At 42.2% G+C, this 22,712-nt stretch overlaps 1 protein-coding gene, 1 long non-coding RNA gene and 1 other non-coding gene across 3 annotated transcripts in view; 2 read left to right on the top strand and 1 right to left on the bottom strand.

Annotated features, from left to right (window-relative positions):
* The window catches only part of LOC144673366 (uncharacterized), a gene marked incomplete at its 3' end in the record, with an annotated part of 120,207 nt that overhangs the window by 47,659 nt on the left and 49,836 nt on the right, over positions 1-22,712 (top strand). Inside the window, 2 exon segments of the mRNA XM_078535251.1 lie at positions 3,717-3,814; positions 6,211-6,422. Of these exon segments, the coding sequence (XP_078391377.1) occupies positions 3,717-3,814; positions 6,211-6,422 (310 nt within the window).
* On the bottom strand, positions 219-2,267 carry LOC144673360 (uncharacterized). Its single transcript, XR_013574295.1, has 3 exons — positions 2,143-2,267; positions 1,003-1,079; positions 219-342 (listed from the first exon to the last, which is right to left on the bottom strand). It is a non-coding gene; the product is annotated as an uncharacterized LOC144673360 (long non-coding RNA).
* On the top strand, positions 2,200-2,340 carry LOC144673368 (U4 spliceosomal RNA). The gene has a single exon (XR_013574299.1). It is a non-coding gene; the product is annotated as a U4 spliceosomal RNA (small nuclear RNA).

Genomic DNA, 22,712 nt, shown 5'->3' with positions numbered 1-22,712 from the left:
GGTAAGCTGGGATGTCATGGGAATGTGTTCATTATTAACAGGTTAACATCACACACAGTGATTCCAGGTTAAATTACCATCAGAAAATCAGTTGCTCTGAGCACTTTTTCGTATCCTTATTTTATTTATCTTATTTATTCAAGAGAGCATTAGATGATTATTTGAATAGTAACAATGTGCAAGGGTACAGGGAAAATGCAGGTCACTGGCACTGGTCATAATGCTCATTTGGAGAGCTGGTGCAGACACGATGGCCCGAATGTCCTCCTTTTGTGCCGTTCAGATTCTGTGGTTATCAGTCACATGTAGGTCAGACCAGATAAAGATGACAGATTTCCTTCCCTAAAGGGCATGTGTAATCAGATGTATTTTTACGAAAACCGATGATAGTCTCATTGTTAACTAGCTGGTGATTACAGATTTATTAATTGAATTTAGATTCCACCAGCTTCCATGGTGGGTTTTGAACCCGTGTCCTCAGAGCATTAGCCTGGGCCTCTGGATTACTCGTACGGTTGTCCCAGATTTACAAAAACAGCATATCCTGAAAACAGCCCTACCTTTCCATTCAAAATAAGAAATCGAACACTATGTGGTCATTGCACCTCTCATTATAAAACAGACCAGTATTTAACTTTACAAATATGCATAAATTATTGGACCAGTGTCCATACGTTACACGTCAAACATCACACAATGAATGTCACAATGTGTTACTCATACAAAATCTTAAAATAACAATTCCAGCTACTGACCTGGAGCCTAATATTTACAAACAGCTACAACTGTCACCTTATTTGGATTTCACCATTTACAGCAGTGATTTTAAACTCAGAGGCCAGTTTAACAGTTAAATGTTACAAATGTTCTTCAGCCTTCAGAGGACACGTGAACAATAATTAAGGATATCCAGTTAAGATGGGATGGAAGTCACCTCCATTTAATAAAATGTCTTCCTTTGGATTTTGTGAAGTTTATGTAGCACAGCAAAAAAAAACTCACCTGGTGCTGAAAGGGGGTGAATATAAAATTCAAGGTTGCTGATTTAAATTTGATTGCTGTCTTTGGTCATCTGGCGTCTTCAAAAGATGGGTTGGAGAACACAGGTGGAGCAGCACACGCAGGTTAATAAATCAATTAAACAAAAGCGTATTGTTTAACATCACCACATGAATAACTATCTTGTTTCAGTACCCTTTGAGTAACATATTGCTTTAATTTCTTTGAACCAGGTTTAATTATTGGCTCTGAAAGGTTCTATAATAATTAAGCAAATTAATTTGTATCATAATTAAGTCCTCTCTAACAGCACTGTGTGTACACCTATACCACATGGACTGCAGCGGTTCAAGAAGGCTGGTCACCACCACCTTCTCAAAGGCAATTAGTGATGGACAATAAATGCTGTCTCACATTCCATCTATGAATACATAAAACAAAAAAAAGTATTAATCACCTTGAAAACAAGGCTGGAATCAATTAAAATACGGGTCTGTAAAAATGATAATTGCAGAAGATGAATTTTGAAATTTAAAAGTAAAAAACAAAGTTGGAAGTACACAGCAGCATCAGCAGCTGGGGGTGCATGATTCATCAGGACTGCTCTGTCCCGTTCCCAACAATGTGTCAACATGAAGCAGGAAACTCTCTTCTCCCTGCGCTTCCCCCTCCCTCCCTCACCGCCCACCCCCTTCACTGAGTCTGAACTGGGTACAATGCGTCAACATGAAACAGAAAACTCTCTTCTCCCTGCTCCCACTCCCCTTCACTGACTCTGAATTGCGTCCAATGCACAAGGAGCTACTACTGTGTCCAGAGTTTTGTAAAATTATTTTTTATAAATAATGTTCAAAATAGTGTTACTTTTAGTTATGTTAGAGTGGGTTAACACAAACGTTTAAACTACCCACAGGGGAGCTCGGACACCTGCTCCCTGTAGACAGGACATCATTTCACTTCACAAGGTATCATAGGGAAGATTAATATATTCCCATCCCACAATTCTTTCCTTCTCATTTCAACATTCAGGCTGATAAATAATGCTTCAATCTGCTGATGTAATTTTAGCAAATAATTTATAACTGATAAACTCAATCTCAGGTGAGAATGTGCAATGTACTGAAATCAATTCACTTTACTCACCACAAGTGTGAACAGTTTGTGTTTGATAGACCACCAGTTGTCCGGGGAAGCTTTGTTCACTTTGCGCAGTGATAGTATTGCAGCCAATGGGGTTTAACTGAGGTGTGATTATTGCTTTTTGAAAAATTTTCCCAATAGCCCGCTATGGTGACTTGCAACAAAGTCAGCATTAGCAATTTTTGGTAATCTCTTCGGAGACTGTTTATGGATGTTAAACGATAGTGAAGTAAACTGAGCTGATATTCAGCAGGGAAGGTAGTATCAGTGAAGAGGTGAGTTTTCAATATTTATTTGTCTTGTTGATTGAAGTCTGTTGGTGGTGGGGTTCCTAATATAAAAGCAAAATACTGCAGATGCTAGAAATCTGAAACAAAAACAAAATGCTGGAAAACCTCAGCAGGTCTGACGGCATCTGTAGAGAGAGAAATAGAGTTGACGTTTCGAGTCCATATGACCCTTCTTCAGAACTGAAGGGAAGTAGAAATGTAATTAAATTTATACTGTTTAAGGTGGGAGGGAACAGGTGAAGCTGGGTAGAAGGCCAGCGACAGCTTGTGGCAATGGAGGGTTGGAAAAAGATGTCATGAACAAAAGGATAAAGGGAATGTTAATGGTAGTGGTAAGGGCTAAAAAGGTGCATAAGGTGGCATTAAGGTAAGAAAACATAATGTGATAATGACAGGACAAGGCTAAGCACTCTGAAAAGAACAATATGAGCAAGGAACAGATGGCCCTTATGGGGGTAGGGTGGGGGAAAAGGGATCGAAAATGGGGTAAGAAGGGGGTTGAAAAGGGGATAAAACAATGAACAAATGAATGAAAATAAAAATGAATCAAAATAAAAATAACTAACACTCCTTTCAGGTGAAGCAGCGCTTCACTTGCCTCTCCATCGATTTGGTCCACTCTATTCGCTGCTCCCAATGTGGACTCCTCTACACTGGAGACACCAAACGCAGACTGGGTGATTGCTTTGCAGAACACATCCGGTCTGTCACAAGCATGAACCAGGCCTTCCTGTCGCTTGCCACTTCAACACACCATCCTGCTCTCATGCCCACATTTCCATCCTTGACCTGCTGCAATGTTCCAGTGAACCCCAACGCAAACTGGACGAACCTCATCTTCCAATTAGGCACATTACAGCCTTCCGGACTTAACATTGAGTTCAACAACTTCAGAACATGAACTCTTTCCTTACTTTTATAGCTTGACCCCATGACTCCAATCGTCATTGGATGATAAAGCCTAATTTTGCATGCAAGACTATCGCCTTCCAATGGCGGACCTCTCACCCAGCATTCAGATCGGGACAGAATGTGCCCTAAACATTGCGCCAGTGCTATACGCATGCGCAAAGCGGAGTGTGATTGGCACGCGCATTGCGGTCTCCCGCCTGAGCATGTGCGGTGCTGTCCTGTGACCGGCGCCACAGAGAGCGGTTAGGAAAATGGCGACTGCAGCAGAAAAACAGAGTTAGTGGGTGGGCGGCAGGAATGGAGGCTTCATAAACACTCGATAAAGGCTGCATACCCTGAATAAGAAACTAACGGCTCTGCGTTTGCATCGAACAGACCGGAAATGGCTGGATCTCTCCCTCTGCACGGCCTGGGGGAAGCGGCTGTGCAGCAGGGCGCAGGCGCGGTTATCCTGGTCCAGTAGCAGGAGGAGAGTATGTTGTGCATTTCTATCCTGGGCTGACAGGGATGGATGTTTCTATAATCTCCTTTTCACAGGATATTAAATGGGAAGGATTTGCAGACGAAGAAAACTTAAATAAAACATCACATCAAGATCTGACAGAGTCACTCAATTCGTCGTAACCTGGATATTATCGGTCTCAGAACGTCAGTATTGAGTTCCAGGTCATTAACACTCACTGTGTAAAATTTCTTCCTCACTTCTCCCCTGTAGATCTTGCCCCAAACCTTAAATCTGTGTCCTGTAATCCTTGTACGATAAAATAATGTGAACAGTTTTTCTTTAGCTACCTTAACTACACCAATCATAAACTTGTACTCCTCTATCAAATCTCTCCTCAATCCACTTTGCTTCAAGGGGAATAACCACAGTTTCTCCAACTTAACCTGAAAACTAAAATCCCTCATCCCTCGACCCATTCTGGTAAATCTTCCTCCGCACCCTCTCAAGGACCCTCACATCCTTCATAATGTGTGGTGATCACTGGTTTGCACAGACCCAGATGTTCTGTGTCTGTGTGTGTGACATCATCACACATCAACAATTACACTGTGACATCATCGCACATCGACAATTACATGGTGACATCACCCTGCTCCCCGGGTATTTCCTCAACTGGGAGATTTTTCTCTGACTCCAGTACTTCTGATATCTTTCCAGTTGCAGGATCCAGCAGGAGATTTTAAATTTAAAAACTGAAATTGTTTCAGGTTGAGTATTTTTGATTATTCATTTACAATTTAAAGTTTTTAGTTCTACGCTCTGTTATCTGGGAGAGATTTCACGACTCTGGGGCTGGTGTGATTCCTTTACAGTGGATCTGAATCCATGTCCATCTATTGCTCTGTTTCACCTCTACCCTCCCTGATCACCTCTCTGCCATTGTCTAACTTTCTCTGTCACTAATTACGAGTGTATTTTAACTATGTTTAGGATTTTAATGGTTCCTTCTGCCAACTGTGTCTAAATGAGGTTTCCACTGCTGCCCATCCCCTGACCATGTGCTGCTGGCTCACCAGCTTTATCTTCCCACAGTATCTTTCAGGAATTGTTTTTCCTGAGCTATAGTCCATTTCTGTTCCACTTTGGCACCTATATTGACCATCAGATTCTGCCCACCCTGAAATGGTAATTAATTAATTCTATTATGTAATGGAACATACCAAGGTGTTTCACAGGAAAGTTAGAAAGCAACATTTGACACCGAGCCACATGGGGAGATATCAGGGCAGATGAACAAAGGTTTACTAAACGAGGTAGGTTTTAAGAATTATCTTAAAGGAGGAAAGTGAGGTGGAGAAGTTTAGGGAGGAAATTCCAGAGCTTGTGGCCTTGGAAACTGAAGGGGAGACACCAAATGTGGAGCAGTTAAAATCAGGAATGCTGAGCAGGTCGGAATTAGAGAAGTGTAGATATCTCGGAAGGTTGTTAGGCTGGAGGAGATTACAGAGGTAGGCAGGGAGAGACCATGGAGGGATTTGAAAACAATTATGAGCAATTTAAATTTGAGGTTCTCCTTAACCCAGAGCCTTTGTATTCAGTGAGTACAGGGGTAATGGGTGAACAAGACTTGGTGCGAGTAAGCAGAGTTTTGGATTACAGGGAAGCTGAATGTGAAGGTGTTAGGATAGTTAAGCCTAGAGGGAACAAAGAAATGGATGACAGGTTGAGCAATTACATAAGGATATATGTGGATAATGTGGGAAAAATACTTTGATCGCAGAGGAGGCTCGATGGGCTGTATGGCCTGTTCTTGTTCCTATGAACAGTCTGGTTCAGCCTCAGATAGTTGGTAGGGAGAGAGATAGAGCTGATGGTCAGGGAGTGGCGTTTATAGAGGAGATTAAAGACAATGACTTCAGTCTTCCCGATATTGAAATTGAGGAAATTTCTGTTCATCCAGACAAGTCAAGATGGTGTGTGACTTGGAGGGGAAATTGGAGGTGATGGTGTTCACATACACCTGCCACCCTGGTCCTTCTAGGTGGTGGAGGTTGAAGTATCTAGAGATTTTGTCAAAGTTCTTGTGTTTAGATATCCCCTCACCCCCTGCCTCTCCCACCTTTCCCTCCATCTCCACCCTTGTAGGCCAGAGATTGTGTAGGCTGAGACCAGTTGGCAGGTCCCCTTCCCTGAAGGACATAAGTGAAGCAGTTGTATTTTTATGACAATCTGGCAGCTTTTATGGTCACTTTTAGCTAGTGCCAGCCCCACAAATTCCCAGATTCATCCAGCTCAATTTCACAACCTGTCTTTGTGTTTTTGTGGGTTCTCTCTCACTCCCTTTTTTCTGTTTTAAATCAATTTCACAGGGCATTAGAAGGGGAATATTTTCATTCAGGAAACTGAAACCAAACATCACATCAGGATCTGACCGAGTCGCCTAATTTATTGTCACCTGAATATCATCGGATTTTGAACATGGAAGGAAAAAGCACCATTCACATTGGGGAGACACGGTGGAAATGTGGAGATTGTGGGAAGGGATTCAGATACCCATCTCAGCTGGAAACTCATCAACGCAGTCACACTGGGGAGAGGCCGTTCACCTGCTCTGAGTGTGGGAAGAGATTCCGTCAGTCATCCAACCTGCAGACACACCAGCGAGTCCACACTGATAAGAGACCTTTTAAATGCCCAGACTGTGGGAGGTGTTTTAAAAGTTCTGGTGAACTGATGTGCCATCAACGTGTTCACACTGATGAGAGACCGTTCAGCTGCTCTCACTGTGGGACTGGGTTCAGGTGGTCATCTCACTTCATTGAACACCAGCGGATCCACACTGGGGTCTCTTTCTGCTGATGTTAATAAACTCCAGGTCAGTTATATAGGTTGATAATCTGGATAAAAGTCAAATAAATCAGCTTTGTGTTAAACTCACCATGTGTCAAGACCCTTTAATCTCTCTAATACAAGCTAGTTCCTTTTGAAGGGCTCTCCCTCTCCCTGTTTCCTCCATCATCACCTCCAACAACAAGTGTGAGGAGGTCATGGAGCTTTTTTGTCACTAAGATTGAGACAATCCGATCAGCTGCCTCTGCTGCTTCCCTCCTTTCAACTAGCCGACTGGGACAAACTGTCTCTAAGGTTCCCCCTTGTCTGAGCCCTGAACCCACATCTTTCTCCAGTTTCTCCGCAATCTCCCCTCATGCCCTCTCAGTGCTCATCTTGTCCATGAGACCCACCTCCTGCCCCCTTGACCCTATTCTCACTAAATTTCTGACCATCCAACTTCTCCATGTTAGTTGAGATGGTTAATGGTTCTCTCTCCCTTCTGGTACTGTCCCTCTCACCTTTAAATCCACCATCCTGACCCATCCTAAAAGAAAGGATCTTTCCTTGCCCCTGCTCTTTCTCATCCTCATTCTGCCACTAGGTGACATCATCCAAATGCACCGCGTTCGTTTTCACATGTACACTGACAACACCCAGCCCTACCTCACCACCATTCCTCCCCACTGTTGCTAAATTATCAAACTGCTTATCCCACATCCAGTACTGGATGAGCACAAATTTCCTCCCATTAAAAATTGGAGGATCAAAGCCCTTGTCTTCAGTCACCACTACAAATTCTGTTCTGTAACTACTGAGTCCATTCCTATGAGGTAACATTGGGATGTATTGTCCTATGTTTGTCAAGCCAGGAAGCTTTGTACCTAAGCGAGAGGGAGAAAGATATTCCTATAATATTCAATGCATTTCCGAAGTTTTTATGAGGTTATTAGACAGTGTTTTCTCACAGATCTCCCCACCTTGAGAAGGGAATATCCTTATTGACTTCTCACAACTGATTTCTGACTAACCTCACTATTTCTAAGCTCCGAGCTTGTTTTCCTAGTTTCTTAATGACAAACTGTTCATAACATACTAAAGCAACTAGAATGATCAGAATCAGCAACTCAAACCCTTGAGCTGCCACCTAGAGTAAATGTCAAAACTTTTCCACTAAAATATGATAACTATCATCTTAGATTCATCCTCCCCACTTGCCGATCATCTCACACAATCTATGTTATTGGCATGTTATAAATACACCTGGTTCAAACAAAATTTCATGCACGGACTTTAAAGATTCTCCAGCTCTCTGTTCACCTGCATTCTCCTTGTGGATATTTTCTAAATACAGCTTCTATTTCTCTCTTCACATTAATTTTACTCCCTCTCATAGGTACCAGTGTGTTTAATTCTGTCTAGATTGTTTGAAACTCAGTTTCTGTATGGTGTATATTTCGATGTCTTGATAATTTAAAATGTTGTCTCATTCTACTGGCCACAATAATCAGGCATGTTCTGTTGTCAAGTAGCTGAGCATGTCTGGGGCCTGTTCTTCCGTGCAGGGTCACTATGGATCTCCAGATGTTAGTTACACCGCATGTAACTTATCACATCTGCATACTCACACCGCTTTCCCAATAGCATGCCCCATGTACCATCTGATACAGCCCACTCTTGGACTTTCAAGTGATCTTATCATAAGATCAAGCTGGTGCCTTCCTGAAGATCTTTGCTTATCTCTTCCTGCATGGTTCTGATGCCTTCAGGTAGTGGGCAGACTATCAGATTCAGCATTTTTTTAAAGTTCAGAAGCAAGGATACAAGAGAAAACTCTCGATGTACTCGTCTCATCTCCACTTTTCTGACTTTCATTAGAATGTACGTGATCCAGATCATCTATTCCCTTGAACAAACCCAGAGTGACAGATTCCAATTTCCAATCGGTGGTGCGATTTTCTCTGTCTTTTATTCTAATTTGGACATCCCATTAATTACAATTTAATTTCATTTAAGAGCATTGGAGGAACTTTACTGTCAACTTTAAAATTCAGATAATATGGTGTTTGTAGATCAGAGACAGAATTACATATAAATGTAATCAGAATGCAGATATCTCTCATATCTCCCGTTCACAGACACTTTGTCCTGAATGACAACAAATGGAATGAAGGCCAGTCTTTAAAAAGCAAAGCCTTTAGTTTAAATTGTCACCAGGCTGTCAGTGGAAAGGGTTAACTTCTCAGCTTGTTAGCAAAGGGGCTGAAGAAACATTCTCAAAATGTGCACACTTGTGTAAACTTTATGTAACTTCATTTTCAGATCAAGGATGAACCAAACCCCATTTCAATCTTTGATTTTTCAATTCTCTTGGCATTTTTCTCAGCTTTTCCCAAATGTGTTCTTTATTCTTTCTTCAGACGCCTTTCCAAATGACTGTAATTAAACTGAAGGAGAAAAAAACTAAAAAGTTACCTTTCACAGGTAAACAAAAGCTTCGACCTTCTGAGAACAGAAGAGTTAAAGAGGGTGGAGCTTCCCACAGCTTGTGAGCTCTGAAACATAACCTCAAAGCTGAAGCTTATCTTTAAGGAATCAAACTTATCGATGCCCTTTACAATTGTACAAGTTCATTGTAATTCATACTTAAAGGTTTACTTTCACTCAGTAATTATAAACTTTCACTTTTCTCAGCACAGAAGCTGGCAGCATTTTAGATTAAATCCCAATTGTACACTTCTCTTGTAACTGGTGTATGGATAAGATAATGTCCACTGTAGATCTGCCAGCACAGAAACGGCACTGTGCTTCTGGATACACTCAGTGTGCAAGTAGATGGAGTCTTTTGATCAGGACCCTTCCCTATTGTGCTGAGGTGTGAGGTAGCCCTGTAGTTGTGGAAATCTCCTTTGTCACCTTTCTTTTATTATATTGTTATCATTCTTCAATCATTCATTTCCTGTGGAAAGGATCCTACCTTCCAACAGAGAAGGAGGAGCTCATGAAGCTGTGACAGTAGATGGGACTTTCTGGGTTTGAGCAGTTCAGCTGGAATTCCATCCTTGCCGGGTGCCTTTCTGCTTGCTAAACAATCAATGGCTTTTTCGAGCTCAACTGATGAGGGTTCCTCGCCCAACTCAACCGTGGCAGGAAGCTGCAGGACAGTGTCAAGCAGAGACTGGGAGTTGTCTGTCTCGTGGGAGTACAGCTCACAGTTGTGTTAACCCCTGCGGGACATTTGTTTACTTCTGTCGATGAGAACTTCACCATCTGCTGATTTCAGGGGGCAACTTTGATGATGGTCGGACCAAGCGCCCTCCTGATCCCATCATACACAACAGGTAGATTTCCATTGTCACAGGCAGTTTGGGTTTTTGACGTGGGCTGTTCCAGTGTTTATTTACACAGTATTTCCCTGCCTTTTACACAACTGTCTTGGCTACTTTCAAGTTACACCATGTTCTAGCTCACAGTATCAAAGAAACATAGAATCTTTACAGTGCAGAAGGAGGCCATTCGGCCCACAGAGTCTGCACTGGCTCACTGAAATAGCATTCCACCTAGTCCCACTCCCCTGCCATATCCCAGTAATCTTGCACATTCTCTCTTTTCAGATAGCCATCCAATTCCCCTTTGAATACATCGATTGTACCTGCCTTCAAAACCCTTTCAGGAAGTTTGTTCCAGACTCCAACCGCCCTCTGGGGGAAAAAGAAATCCTCACATCACATTTACTCCTTTTGTCAATCATTTTGTATCTGTGCCCTCTAGTTCTTGATGTTCTCTTGAGTGCGAGCAGTTTCTCACTATTTATCCTGTCCATACCCCTCTGGATCTTGAATGCCTCTATCAAACCTCCTCTCAGCCTCCTTTTCTCCAAGGAAAACAGTCCCAGCCTCTTAACGCTATCCTCATAGCTTCAGTTATTCATCCTGAGAATCATTCTGGTTGAATATCCTGTGTACCCTCTCCAATGCGTTCATGCCCTTCCTCAAGTATGGCGCACAGAATTAGACACAGTACTTCAGATGAGGCCTAACAAGTGTCTTATACACGTTCAACATGAACTCCTTACTCTTGTACTGAATGCCCCTATTAATAAAGCCTAAGATACTATATGCTTTATCAACTAGTCTCTCAGCATGCCCTGCCATCTTCAATTACCTATGTATTTATACATTGAGGTCCCTCTGTTTCTGCACCTCCTTTAGAAGCTCTCCCTTTATTTTATACTCTCCCACCACATATTTCCTGCCAAAAGGAATCACCTCACACTTCTCTGCATTGAACTTCATCTGCTACTTGTCTGCCCAATTCACCAACATGTCTATGTCCTTTTGAAGCTCAAGACTATCGACTATCCTCATCACAGTTAAGAACATTTCCAATCTCCATATCATCTGCAAATTTTGAAATTATACCCTGCACACCACAGTCTAGGTCATTAATATATATCAGGAAGTGCAAGGGTCCCAACACTGACTTTGGGGAACTCCACTACAAACCTTCCTTCAATCTGAAAAACAATCATTTATCTCTACTCTGTTTCCTGTCACTCAGCAAATTCTTATTTTCTTATCCAAGTGCCTACTTTCTCTTTTATTCCATGACCCAGAATTTTGCTCACAAGTCTGTCGTGTGGCACTGTATCAAATGCATTCTTAAAATCCATATACAGCACATCAACATCGTTTCCATTATCAACCTTCTCTATCACCTTCTTAAAAAACTCCAGAAACTTAGCTAAACATGATTTTCCCTTAATGAATCCATGCTGCCTTTCCTTAATTACCCTGTACTTATCTAAGTGACTATTGATTTTATCCCATACTTAGTTTGCAGAAGTTTCCCTACCACTGAGGTGAAACTGACTCGTCGGTAGATGTCAGCTTTATCTTTGCACCCCTTTTTGAACAAGGGTGTACAAATCACAATTCTCCAGTCCTCTAGCATCTCCCCTGTCTATGTAAGACTGGAATATTATCACCAGTGCCTCTGCAATTTCCACTCTCACTTCCCTCAGTACCCTTGGATGCATCTCATCCAGTCCTGATACATTATGTATTTTAAGTAAAGACAGCCATTCCAACACCTCCTTCCTCTCAATTTTAAGTTCTTCTTGTGTACCAGTTACCTCCTCTCTCACTGTGGCATGGGTAGCAAATTCTTCCTTTGTAAAGACAGATGTAAAGTACTCATTCAAAACCGCTGCTATTTTTCCAGCCTTCGCATGCAAGTGTAATTTTTTGGCCTGTTAAGTTGAGGTTGTGCATCAGGTAGGCTTTGATTTTTGCTTCAATGACAGATTCATCTCTGCTGAGTGGGTCTCAAACCAGTCTTTGTTGTGGGTTCCACCTTTCCCAAATGTTGCTGCTCCTGTGTCAGAAATTATTGAACTCAGCGACTTCCAAGATTCAGCAATATCAATGTTGGTTGATGAAGCTTTTATTGATGTAACTGTAAAATATTTCACTATTTTGTTTACGTTCCTTGATAATTTACTTTCATCGTGGAGGTGTCATTGTGAAGAATGTACAAGTGAGTAAGATTTGTCAGCAAGAATTAATCAGCACTTCCTAATTGGAGACGTTAATCAGGCACTGAATTGTAGATTTTGCACGAAAGATCAGTTTATGATTGAAGTAAAAGTTCATAATTTTATTCAAATCGAATTCCTATCAAGAATTTTTCAATTAAGGGGAAAGATCACAGATAGTGTTTTTAAAAAGGAGCTGTCCAGGAACTATCTGAAGCAGAGGCAGATTGTATTCCAGATTGTTACCTGTGTCAGGTGAACCATGAAAGACAAGGTTTAGTGGGCCTTACAGGATTGAAAGGAGACTGACTGAAGTAAGCTATTATACTCCAAATAGAAGAAAGAAGCAGAGGGTGTGTCATGTAAATCTGCTTAAACAGTCCTTTAACCGGGAAGATAACCAAAAGGAGGTATTAGTAGTGATAGATAAGAGAAAGAGGTAAAAATGAAGGATTCTGAAATTGACTTTCTTCTACTCAAATTGGACAATGAGGAGGTAATTAAAAATGTAAATGTTAAATTCAGTTACCTTCCAGACAAGTGTCAAAGTGATTCAGAAAAGCGATTGCAGCCACATATAAATTGGGGAAAACAAATTTAGCTACACATGACGTAGATTTGGGAGATTCAGTTTCAATGAGGCAACACCCATATAGATTGAAAACAGTAAAATTAGCTCAAGTGCAGAAAGAAATCGAATTCATGCTTCAGAATGACATCACAGAGTCTAGTTGCAGTAATTGGATTTCACCTATTGTGATGGTGCTGAAAACAGATGGAACACAAAGACTGTGTGTGGATTAAAACTAAATGCAGTGACAAAAGCAAATTCATATCCTATTCCATGGTTGGAAAATTGTATTGATAAAGTGGGACAGTTAGAGTTTATCATAAAAGTTGGGCTTGCAGTGAACATATTGGAAAGTACTGTTATCGAAAAGAGCAAAACAGGTATCGGCTTTTGTAACGCCAGATAGACTATATCAGTTTAAAGTCATGCCATTTGGTATGAAGAATGCACCAGCAACATTTCAGAGACTGACAAAGTAATTGCAGGACTGAGCAATTATGCTGTTTATATTGACGACTTGGTAGTTTTCAGTCAAATGTGGGAGGAGCATTTAAAACATCCAAAAGGACTGTTTGATCGACTTCAAGAGGCTAATTTGGTGGTGAATTTGGCTAAGAGTGAATTTGTAAAAGCGGAAGTTACATAACTAGGCCATACCATTGGACATGGTCAGGTGGACCCCATGTGATATGAATGTAAATGCCATCGAGAATTTCCAAGTGCCTCTAACAAAATGGGATTCCTGGGCATGGGTCGATTTTACCGGACGTTTGTACCAAATTTTAGCAGAGTGGTTGCTCCGTTGAGTGAACTACTAAAAAAGAACAAGAAATTCCAATGTACACAGAAGTGTCAGAATGCATTTGACAGTATGAAAACTGTTTTGACGACTACACTAGTTTTGGAAGCATCTAATTATGCCAAGAAGTTTAAGTTGGCAATTGATGGAAGTGATTTGGGTATTGGTGCTGCGTTGTTACAAGAATATGAAACAGGAATTGAAAAGCAGGTAGGATATTTTTCATGGGAGAGGAATGTACATCAGAAAAGATACTCAACCATCCAAAAAGAGACTCTAGGTCTGGTGTAAGAATTGCACCATTTCTAGGTTTATGTTTCAAGCAATTATTCGGAAAATATTGTTTATACAGACCACAAATCTTAAACATTTCTGGACAAATTTCGCGACCGAAGTGGAAGACTGTTCAGATGGAGTTTATTACTGCAACCTTTTAATTTACAGATTATACATGTGACTGGGCGAGGAAATTTAATTGCGGATGCATTGTCAAGAGTTAAAAGTTCAAAGGAAATTGGACATTTGATGCGTGGACACTGGACTCTGTTGATTCAAATGATTTGTATATGTTGTCATGTACATGCACGTAATAGTTCCGTGCATATAGATAAGTATAGTAAGCAATGTAAGGTGGGTTGAGAAAATGAAAACTTCTTCTAAAATTATGATGGTTCATTTTCCCATAAAGATTGAGGTGCCAAAGTACCAGCATTATTTTTCCTAATATCACTGTCGGATAATTCAAAGCAGGCTTCTGTTTGCACGTCTGTATGGTTCTGTGTGTGTGGCTAACTTAATTAAACTAGGGACGATTAGACAGCAAGGTTAAAATGATCAAAGAAGATAGGTGTAAAACAAGCATTTCAAATGGAGATGAGTAAAACGAGGGTGAGGTCAGCAGGTACAATGTGAATGAAATTTGCATTTTTAGGTAAGTGGAGAAGTGCTGGATTTTCAAAGGGATATGGAAGATGTTCACAACTGGCAAGTGGCAAGATAAATAAGGCAAGGTCCTTACGTTGATTTTTCTCCAAAAGTGCTGGCCATAATGATAACATGAAAGATTTTTTTATATTCTAGGAAAAGTAACTTCTGAAGACAAGTGGAAACAACGGGATTTACAAATCAAGAGGAAGAAACATATTTAAAGAAGGATGGAAGGCTGTGTGAGGTGTGGCTGTGTGAGATATTGAAAGATAACTGTGTGAAACAGGCTTGGGGGGTGGGGGGGATGGGGGGGGGGGGTGGAGGGTGGAAGCCTCTAGCCACCCCGCAGAAGTTTGCTGCTCCAGTAACCAAAGTTGTTTTAAAAGCCTGTGGAAGTCCATTGTCCAGTGAATGCTTGTGGTCATTATGGTGGATGACTCAATAAATTTGGAATCTACTTGGACTTTTGCCTTAAAGGATATGTATAGTTGGGAGATTGGTTAAGTAGAAATTTTGGGATCTGTTATAACTGTAACTGTAATCTTGTGTGTATGTTTAAGTTTTTCTTCTTTTGTTAATTAAATATAAATCGCAAAATCGTTTCCCTTGTGCATTTGGTCAGCCTGGCAAATAACACCTGCCGTATCATAATAGGGCACACATCCCTGAACATCAGCGACAGGTCCAGAATATTAAACTCTAACCGCTTATAAGGTTGTTAATATAAGCAGAAAATAAACTAAATATTGTCAGCTGGTCAATCCTGGACACAATTAACAGCAGCAATAACAGCAGAACACAGCTCCTGCAGCCACTTGTGAATTCTCTGGTGTTTTGGTAGATATTGTGACCGAGTGAATCCCTTCCCACACACCTAACAGGTGATTGGCCTCTCCCCAGTCTGAGTGCATTAATGTGCAGAACGTTTGAACCCCTTTCCACTGGGTGTGCAGCTGAAGGGCCTTTCCTCAGTGTGAATTCACGAGTGTAACATGAGTCTGACTAAATGAGTGAATCCCTTCCCATACACAGAGCAACTGAACGGTCTCCCCTCTGTGTGAACTTGCTGGTGTAGCATGAGGCTGGCAGGCTTCGCAAATCCCTTCCCACACATGGAACAGATGTGCGGCTTCTCCCCAGTGTGGCTGTGGCAATGGATTTACAGCAGATGTCGATAATTGAATCCTTTCCCACAGTCCTCACATTTCCATGGGTTCTTCATGGTACTGGTGTCCTTCTGTCTCCGCAGGTTGGACAATCAATTGAATCCTCATCCATGCAGAGAACACATGCACAGTTTCTCCCCGATGTGAATGGTGTGATGTTTGTTTTCAAACTGTGCAACTAATTAAAGCCCTTTCCAGCCACTACACTGGAACATTCTCAAGTGTATGTCTGTAGGTGTGTGTGTGTCTCAATGCTTTTCCAGTCGCACTGACATTTGAAATCTTTTCCCACAGACAGACCAACCACACATTTCCCCTTCCACATTCAAAGGTGGATGATAATTATGTTCTGAATAATCAAGTGAGCCGACCAAGGTATTTATTTTTGAGTTTCACATCTGAAAATCCTCCCCAAATACCCAATAAAAACAGTTTACAGAATTAATCACTGTAAATTCAGGATAAAAATTCAACCCATCACACCATCTCCACCATTTCTTTCCTCCACTCCCTGTTTTCTCCCTCCCTCAACTCTGGCTGCGTTCAGTTCTCCAGCCACTATGCGCAGAGTGAGAATAAAATCAATGAATCAATCATTTTCTCCCTTGGTCACTGGAAGTCTGAAGCTCCGCCCACCTCCTGTTGTTTCCCCAATATGCCTGCACATGAAGCAAAAAGCCCCAGAGCTGTAACACAGAAGCTGCAGCTTCTTATCGGGGGATTGCGGCCTCCAACAAGTGTTTCTGAATCCTCCCCGCCCATCTTCAAGGGTTTCCGCACTGCACAGGCTAACAATGCCCGTGAAGTGATTGACGGCAGCTCCGCACCAATAGGAAGAGGGGGGGAGGGACTGGAGAACCACGTAGTTGTGGCTGGTCCTCTAAACAATGGGAGCAAAATAAAAGCTCAACCTCAAATGTTCCAGGAACGGATAGGTTATAATCACCAGGAAAGGCTGAGCAGCCTGAAACTCTTTTCTCTAGAAAAGAGAAGGCTGAGAGATGACCTGATAGAAACGGGATGCTTTGTGCCTGTTTCGTCAGGGATTCGAGGTGATATTTATTCATTCAGCTGCAGATTTACATCCTCTGAATCGGCATCAAACAAACAATGAAATGTTTAGATATATAGAAAGAAAGGTTCTACATTGAGATGGATTTCTTAAGATCGGATTTTGTCATCTACTGAATCAGCATTTTTATCAAACTTTCCCTGCTTTTAGACTACAACAGTGACTACGCTTCAGAAAGATTTCATTGGCTCTAAAGCGCCACCCGTTGCCCTCAGTTGGTGAAAGGCTTTATTAAATGTAAGTCTTTCTTTCTCTTCTTTCTTTCTGTTTGTCAATCAAAGTTAACAATCATATGGAATGGTGAAGTGTATCTGTTCCTTTCCGTGTCTACCCCACTGTCTTTATCTGTCTCTCTTTGTCACTGTATATCTGCCTCGCTCTCTTTCACTCTCTCAGTCTCTCTGTCTGTGTCTCTATCTCTGTTGACTCTTGTGGTCTTTGTTCCCTCCATTCACCCGCTATCTGTGTGCAACCAAGGTTCAATGGATTGATTCCTGAGTGACAGTGAACATGCTGAGAGGCTGTTTCCCTCTGGCTGGAGCGTCTAGAACTGGGCTCACATTCTCTGGATAAGGCGCCAGTCATTTAGGACTGAGGTGAGGAGACATTCCTTCACTCAAAGTCTTGTGAACCTTTGGAATTATGTAGCCCAGAACTCTGTGGATCCTCAGTCGATGAGCATATTGAAGGTTAAGGTGGATAAATTTTTGGGCTTTAAGGGAATGAAGGGCTATCGGGATTAGGTGGGAAATTGATGTTGAGGTTAGGGATCTGATATAGTCTTATTAAGTGGTGGGGGAGGCTCGAGGGGGCTTATGGTCAATTCCTGCTCCTTTTTTGATGTTTTTAATATTCGATTTCAGTGGAAATACCATCAAGGCGACGGGAAACAGCAGGTTGAGGGAGGTAACCTGGCCGAACGGCCTCAGGCGCTGGATTCAAGTTCCAGTCTCTGTGGAACCGCTGCCAAAGTTATAGGTGGTTCACCTGTGGGTCACTTTCAATGCTCTGTTCTCACAAAAAAGTGCCAGCTCAAAGTGAATGCGGGTGTGTATTGGGTTTCATTTTAACTGGGAGAAGGAAGAGAGGCAATACAAATATTAATTGCTTTTGAGAGAACGCACGGCAGTTGAGTTGTTCCTCCAGACAGCCAGCATGGAGAAGATGGGCCGAATGCTCGTCTTCTCTGCTGCAGCCATCTTATATACCAACAACATTAACTGGCAATCGGGTCAGCTGCAGTGGCCGAGTGGATCTAATGATGGAGTTCAAATCCATCGGGATTTCCCCCTTCAAATTATTCCTGGTTTTAACTCTGTCTCTCGGTTAAAATGAATCCAAGCACTCGGGGGTTTTCCTCTTTCCGTTCATTCACGAAAACATTCATGAAACTTATAGTCACAGTAGAACAAAAACAGAGCCAGGTTGGTGTCAGGCTTGCTTTCTGGGTGTTTGTCGCTCCTTAGAAACAATCCCTTGCCCTCTGCCACTCTCGGTGTATATGTCTGTGTGTGTTCCTCTGTGTGTGTCAATGTGGTTCAGTTCCCCGAGGGGTTGAATACATTTTTACCATCACAAACATTATTCACATTAGATGTGCAGTTTCATATCAAAATGTTGCAGAGAAAAATATCAGGATGGAAGATGCAGGAGGAGTTTGCAATGTTTGGAAGGAGGTGCAGCTCAGAAGTGGAAGATTCAGCGAGGAGTTTTCTTCCATTTCACATGAGATTTGGAACCAGACCTGGGAGATATTTGTGTCAGTGTAAACAGTAAAATCTCCCCTATTACCCCTACATTTTCCCTTGCACTACCGTCTCGATAGTCAATGTTTTGCAGCCTATCACAGCCATTCTCTCAATCCCTATCTTCCCCTCTGTGTTTGTTCCCGAACGCTTGCGACCGGATGACATTTCCAACTCTGATGCAAAACTCGAGCGCTCACGCCACTGATTCTGGAAGAGGTGATCTGCATTTCTCGCTTTTAATCAGGAAATTATTCAGACTCATTTAAAAAGTTTGCACGAGGTCAATAAATTATCATTCCCTCACCAGGAATCGAACCCAGGCCACGGTGGTGAAAGCACCGAATCCTAATCATGAAATTACCTGGGGAGCTGCTCAGAAGATTCACAACCTGGCTTATCTCTGTTACCTGTGCCTTTTATTTTTATTTCCGACCCCTTTCACCAGAGACACGTTTCAAACTAACATAAGACCGTAAGAAAAAGGAGGAGGAGTCGACCATTCGGCCCCTCAAGCCTGCCCTGCCATTCAAAAAGATCATGGCTGATCTGCCCCAGCTCTTTTGTGCCAGCCCTTCATAGCCCTCAACTCCCCGATATTTAAAAAATCTATCTACCACCTTTTTAAATACGCACAGTGATCTAGCCTCCACAACTCTCTGGGGCCGAGAATTCCAGGCATTCACTACCCTCTGAGAGAAGAAATTCCTTCACATCTCAGTTTTAAATGAGTGCCCCCTTATTCTGCAACTATGCCCCCTAGTTCGAGATTCCCCCACTTGTAGAAACATCTTCTCGACATTAACCTGTCAAGCCTAATCAGAATCTTGTACGTTTCAATAAGATCACCTCTGATTCTTCTAAATTCTAATGAATAAAGGCTTAATCTGTTTTGCCGTCCTTGATAAGCCAGCGCCTTCATCCCAAAAATAAGGCTACTGAATCTCTTTTGAACTGCCTCCAATGCCAGTATACCATTTCTTAAATACAGAGACCAATACTGTGCACAGTACTCCAGATGTGGCCTCACCATCACCCTGTACAGTTGTAACACGACTTCCCTATTTTTAAACGCCAGCCCCCGAGCAATACAGGCCAAAATTCCATTTGCTTCTTAATTACTTGCTGCACTTGCCTGCTAACTTTTGTGTTTCATACACGAAACACCCAGATCCCTCTATGCTGCACTTTTTCAGAGTCTCTCTCCATGTAAAAGTCTGCTTTTTGATTCTTCCTACCAAAGTGCATGACCTCACACTTTCCTACATTAAACTCCATCTGCCAAGTTTTTGCCCAATCACTCAACCGATCTACACCCCCTTGCAGATTCCTTATGTACTCATCACAACCTGTCCTCCCACCTACTTTTGCATCGTCAGCAAATTTGGATAAATTACACTCTGCCCTTCCTCCATGTCATTAATATAGCTAAGAAATAATTGAGGCCCTAGACTGATCCTTGTGGCACTCCATTAGTTACGTATTTCCAACCTAAAAAATCCCAACTCTGTCTTCTGTGTGTTAAATTGGGCTCTTTACATTGCAGGGTAATAGGGATCACGGTCTCTCACACACGGGAAGTTTCCCCGCTACATTGCAGGGTTTGTGTAGGGTAATAGGGATGACGGTCTCTCACACACGGAAAGTTTCCCCGCTCGAAAAGGTATAGAAGCATTAACAGAATTAAGTGTGAGGAAAGGTTGTATCGTTCCCGTTTGTTGTTAAATAGTAACTGGATGCATCATCTCAAAACCATGTGACATTTATACTTCTCCAGGTTTTGAATGATATTCTGAAAAATGCATGGCTCGGAAAAAAGAGGGAAAGATGGGGGCGGATTTGCTGTAAGTTGTTCGCACATGTGTGAAGTGTTGAATGAGCTGCTGATGTGCTGTGTCATCTGATGATTCTAATGTTAGATCAATTTCTCTGTCGCGTGGCTCAGGTTTTCAGCCGAATTGGACTTCCACAAAACAAGGTTCTGAAGTGCACTAAGACAGCACAGTTTGATATTCCAGGTGGTTCTGCAAGGAGCTGCGTGTAGCTTTTGTAGCCTAGTGGTTATCACATTTGCTTCACACGCCGAGAATTCCCTGAATCGAAACACATTGAAGAACAGTGGAACTGGCAGCATTTGTGGAAAATATTCTTGCTGCCATTCACAACCCGGATCTGTGTAACACTGAATGTTGATGGGGGAAAACCAACGGCTTCATCTCCGAACCACCAAACTTAACAGTTAACAGCCGAACGCGCTGACCAATTGTGCTGCAGAGACTGATGCAACTTTCTGTGCTCTTTGTACAGGCACAGCCAAGTCACTTTGAACATCAGCACAACTTTCTCACCTCTTCAAACATGATCTGCTTTGTTGTTTTTTAAAATTATTCTTACGACCAAGTGAGTAGCTTCAGACTTCGTGGCATTTTTCTCCGCCTGGTATTTTGTTAGCCAGTCACTTCTTATATATTACAGAAACAGGAAATGCTGGGAAAACTCAGCAGGTCTAACAGACTCGGTGGAGAGGGAAACAGAGTTAAAGTTTCGAGTCCCTATGACTTCTTCAGAGCTGAAGAAAGCAGAAAGTGAAGGAATTTATACTGCTGAAGCGGGGCAGGGAGAGTAGAGCAGGTGATGCTGGATAGAAGGTCAGCGATAGGTGGGAACTAAGGGGAGATTGACAAAGGTGTCATGGACACAAGGCAAATGGGCTGTTAATGGTAGTGGTGAGGGCTGAAGAAGGTGCTGATAGTGGCATAAAAATAAGAAAGCAGAATGTGTGAATAGCAGAACAAGAGTCAGCACTTTGTGAAAAACCAGCATGGAAGGAGTAACAGATGGCCCTTTGAGGGTGGGGTAGGGGGGAAGGGCGGTGCTTGGGGGAAAAATGATAGAAAAGGGGTTTAAAAGGGGGGATGAAATAATGAATAAATGAATAAAAATAAGAAAATAAAAATACATTTTTATAAAAGGATTTTAAAAAGGGTCAAAATGGAGGAGAGAGTTCATGGTCTGAAGTTGTTGAACTCAATGTTAAGTCCGGAATGCAGTAAAATGCGTAGTCGGAAGATGAGGTGCTGTTCCTCCAGTTTGCGTTGAGCTTCACTGGAACAATGCAGCAGGCCAAGGATGGACATGTGGGCATGAGAGCAGGGTGGAGTGTTGAAATGGCAAGCGACAGGGAGGTCTGGGTAATGCTTGCGGACAGACCAAAGATGTTCCGCAAAGCGGTCACCCAGTCTGCGTTTGGTCTCTCCTGTGTAGAGGAGACTGCATTGGGAGCAGCGAATGCAGTAGACTAAATTGAGGGAAGTGCAAGTGAAGAGGTGCGTCACCTGAAAGGAGTGTTTGGGCCCTTGGAAGGTGAGGAGGGAGGCCCCTAAAGGGCCATCTGTCATTTGCTCTACGTTGTTCTTTCATAGAGTGCTGATCCTTGTTCTGTATTAACACATTCTGCTTTCTTACCTTTAAGTCACAATCGGCACCTGTTTTTTATCCCTTTCCACTACCATTAACATTCCCTTTGTCTTGTGCCCCTGCCATCATCGTCAATCCCCCCTTAGCCCCCACCTATCGCTGATCTTCCCACTTGCTTCCCCCCACCCCATCGCAAACAGTATAACTTTCATCACGTTTCTGCTTCTCTTCAGCTCTGAAGAACAGTTACATTGACTCTGTTTCTCTCTCCACAGATGCTGAACTTTTACAGCATTTTCTGTTTTTAATACAGATTTCCAGCATCTGCAGTATTTTAACTTAAAAGCAAAATGCTTCTCCGCAGCATTTTATTTTTTCTTCTTATGCAGTCTCTCAGATTTCCACGTTATTTGGTATTCTCAGCTGAAGGATAAACATAGACCTCAGCAAAGATTGAACGCATGACCCCTGGTTTACAAGGCCAGCAATCCAAACGCTGAGCTTTGGAGACACCTACTAGCTACAACGTACGGAAAATGGACCATATTCAGTAGAACGAGGTACAGGTTGAAGTCCCGAGTGGATGACATTTGATAGACCTGGAAATGTCTGAGATGGAGAACAGGGAGTTAAAAGATGCAACATGAAAGCGGCAGAATTTGATGTGTGTCAGTTACTGTCAGTGATGAATTTCTGCCGTGTGTCGCCTTGTCAGTTTCACAGGAGCCGCAGGGATGAGGTTGGCGGCACCTGATTAAAATGAGGAATAATGGGAACTGTAGTCATCAGGATTCAAACCTACAGGGGGAAACCCCAATGGATTTCAAATCCGTCACCTTAAACATTCAGCCACGACTAACAGCA

The sequence above is a fragment of the Cetorhinus maximus genome, unplaced genomic scaffold, assembly GCF_964194155.1.
Source record: "Cetorhinus maximus unplaced genomic scaffold, sCetMax3.hap1.1 HAP1_SCAFFOLD_353, whole genome shotgun sequence".
Lineage (NCBI taxonomy): Eukaryota > Metazoa > Chordata > Chondrichthyes > Lamniformes > Cetorhinidae > Cetorhinus > Cetorhinus maximus.
This window is presented reverse-complemented; position numbering and strand designations above follow the sequence as displayed.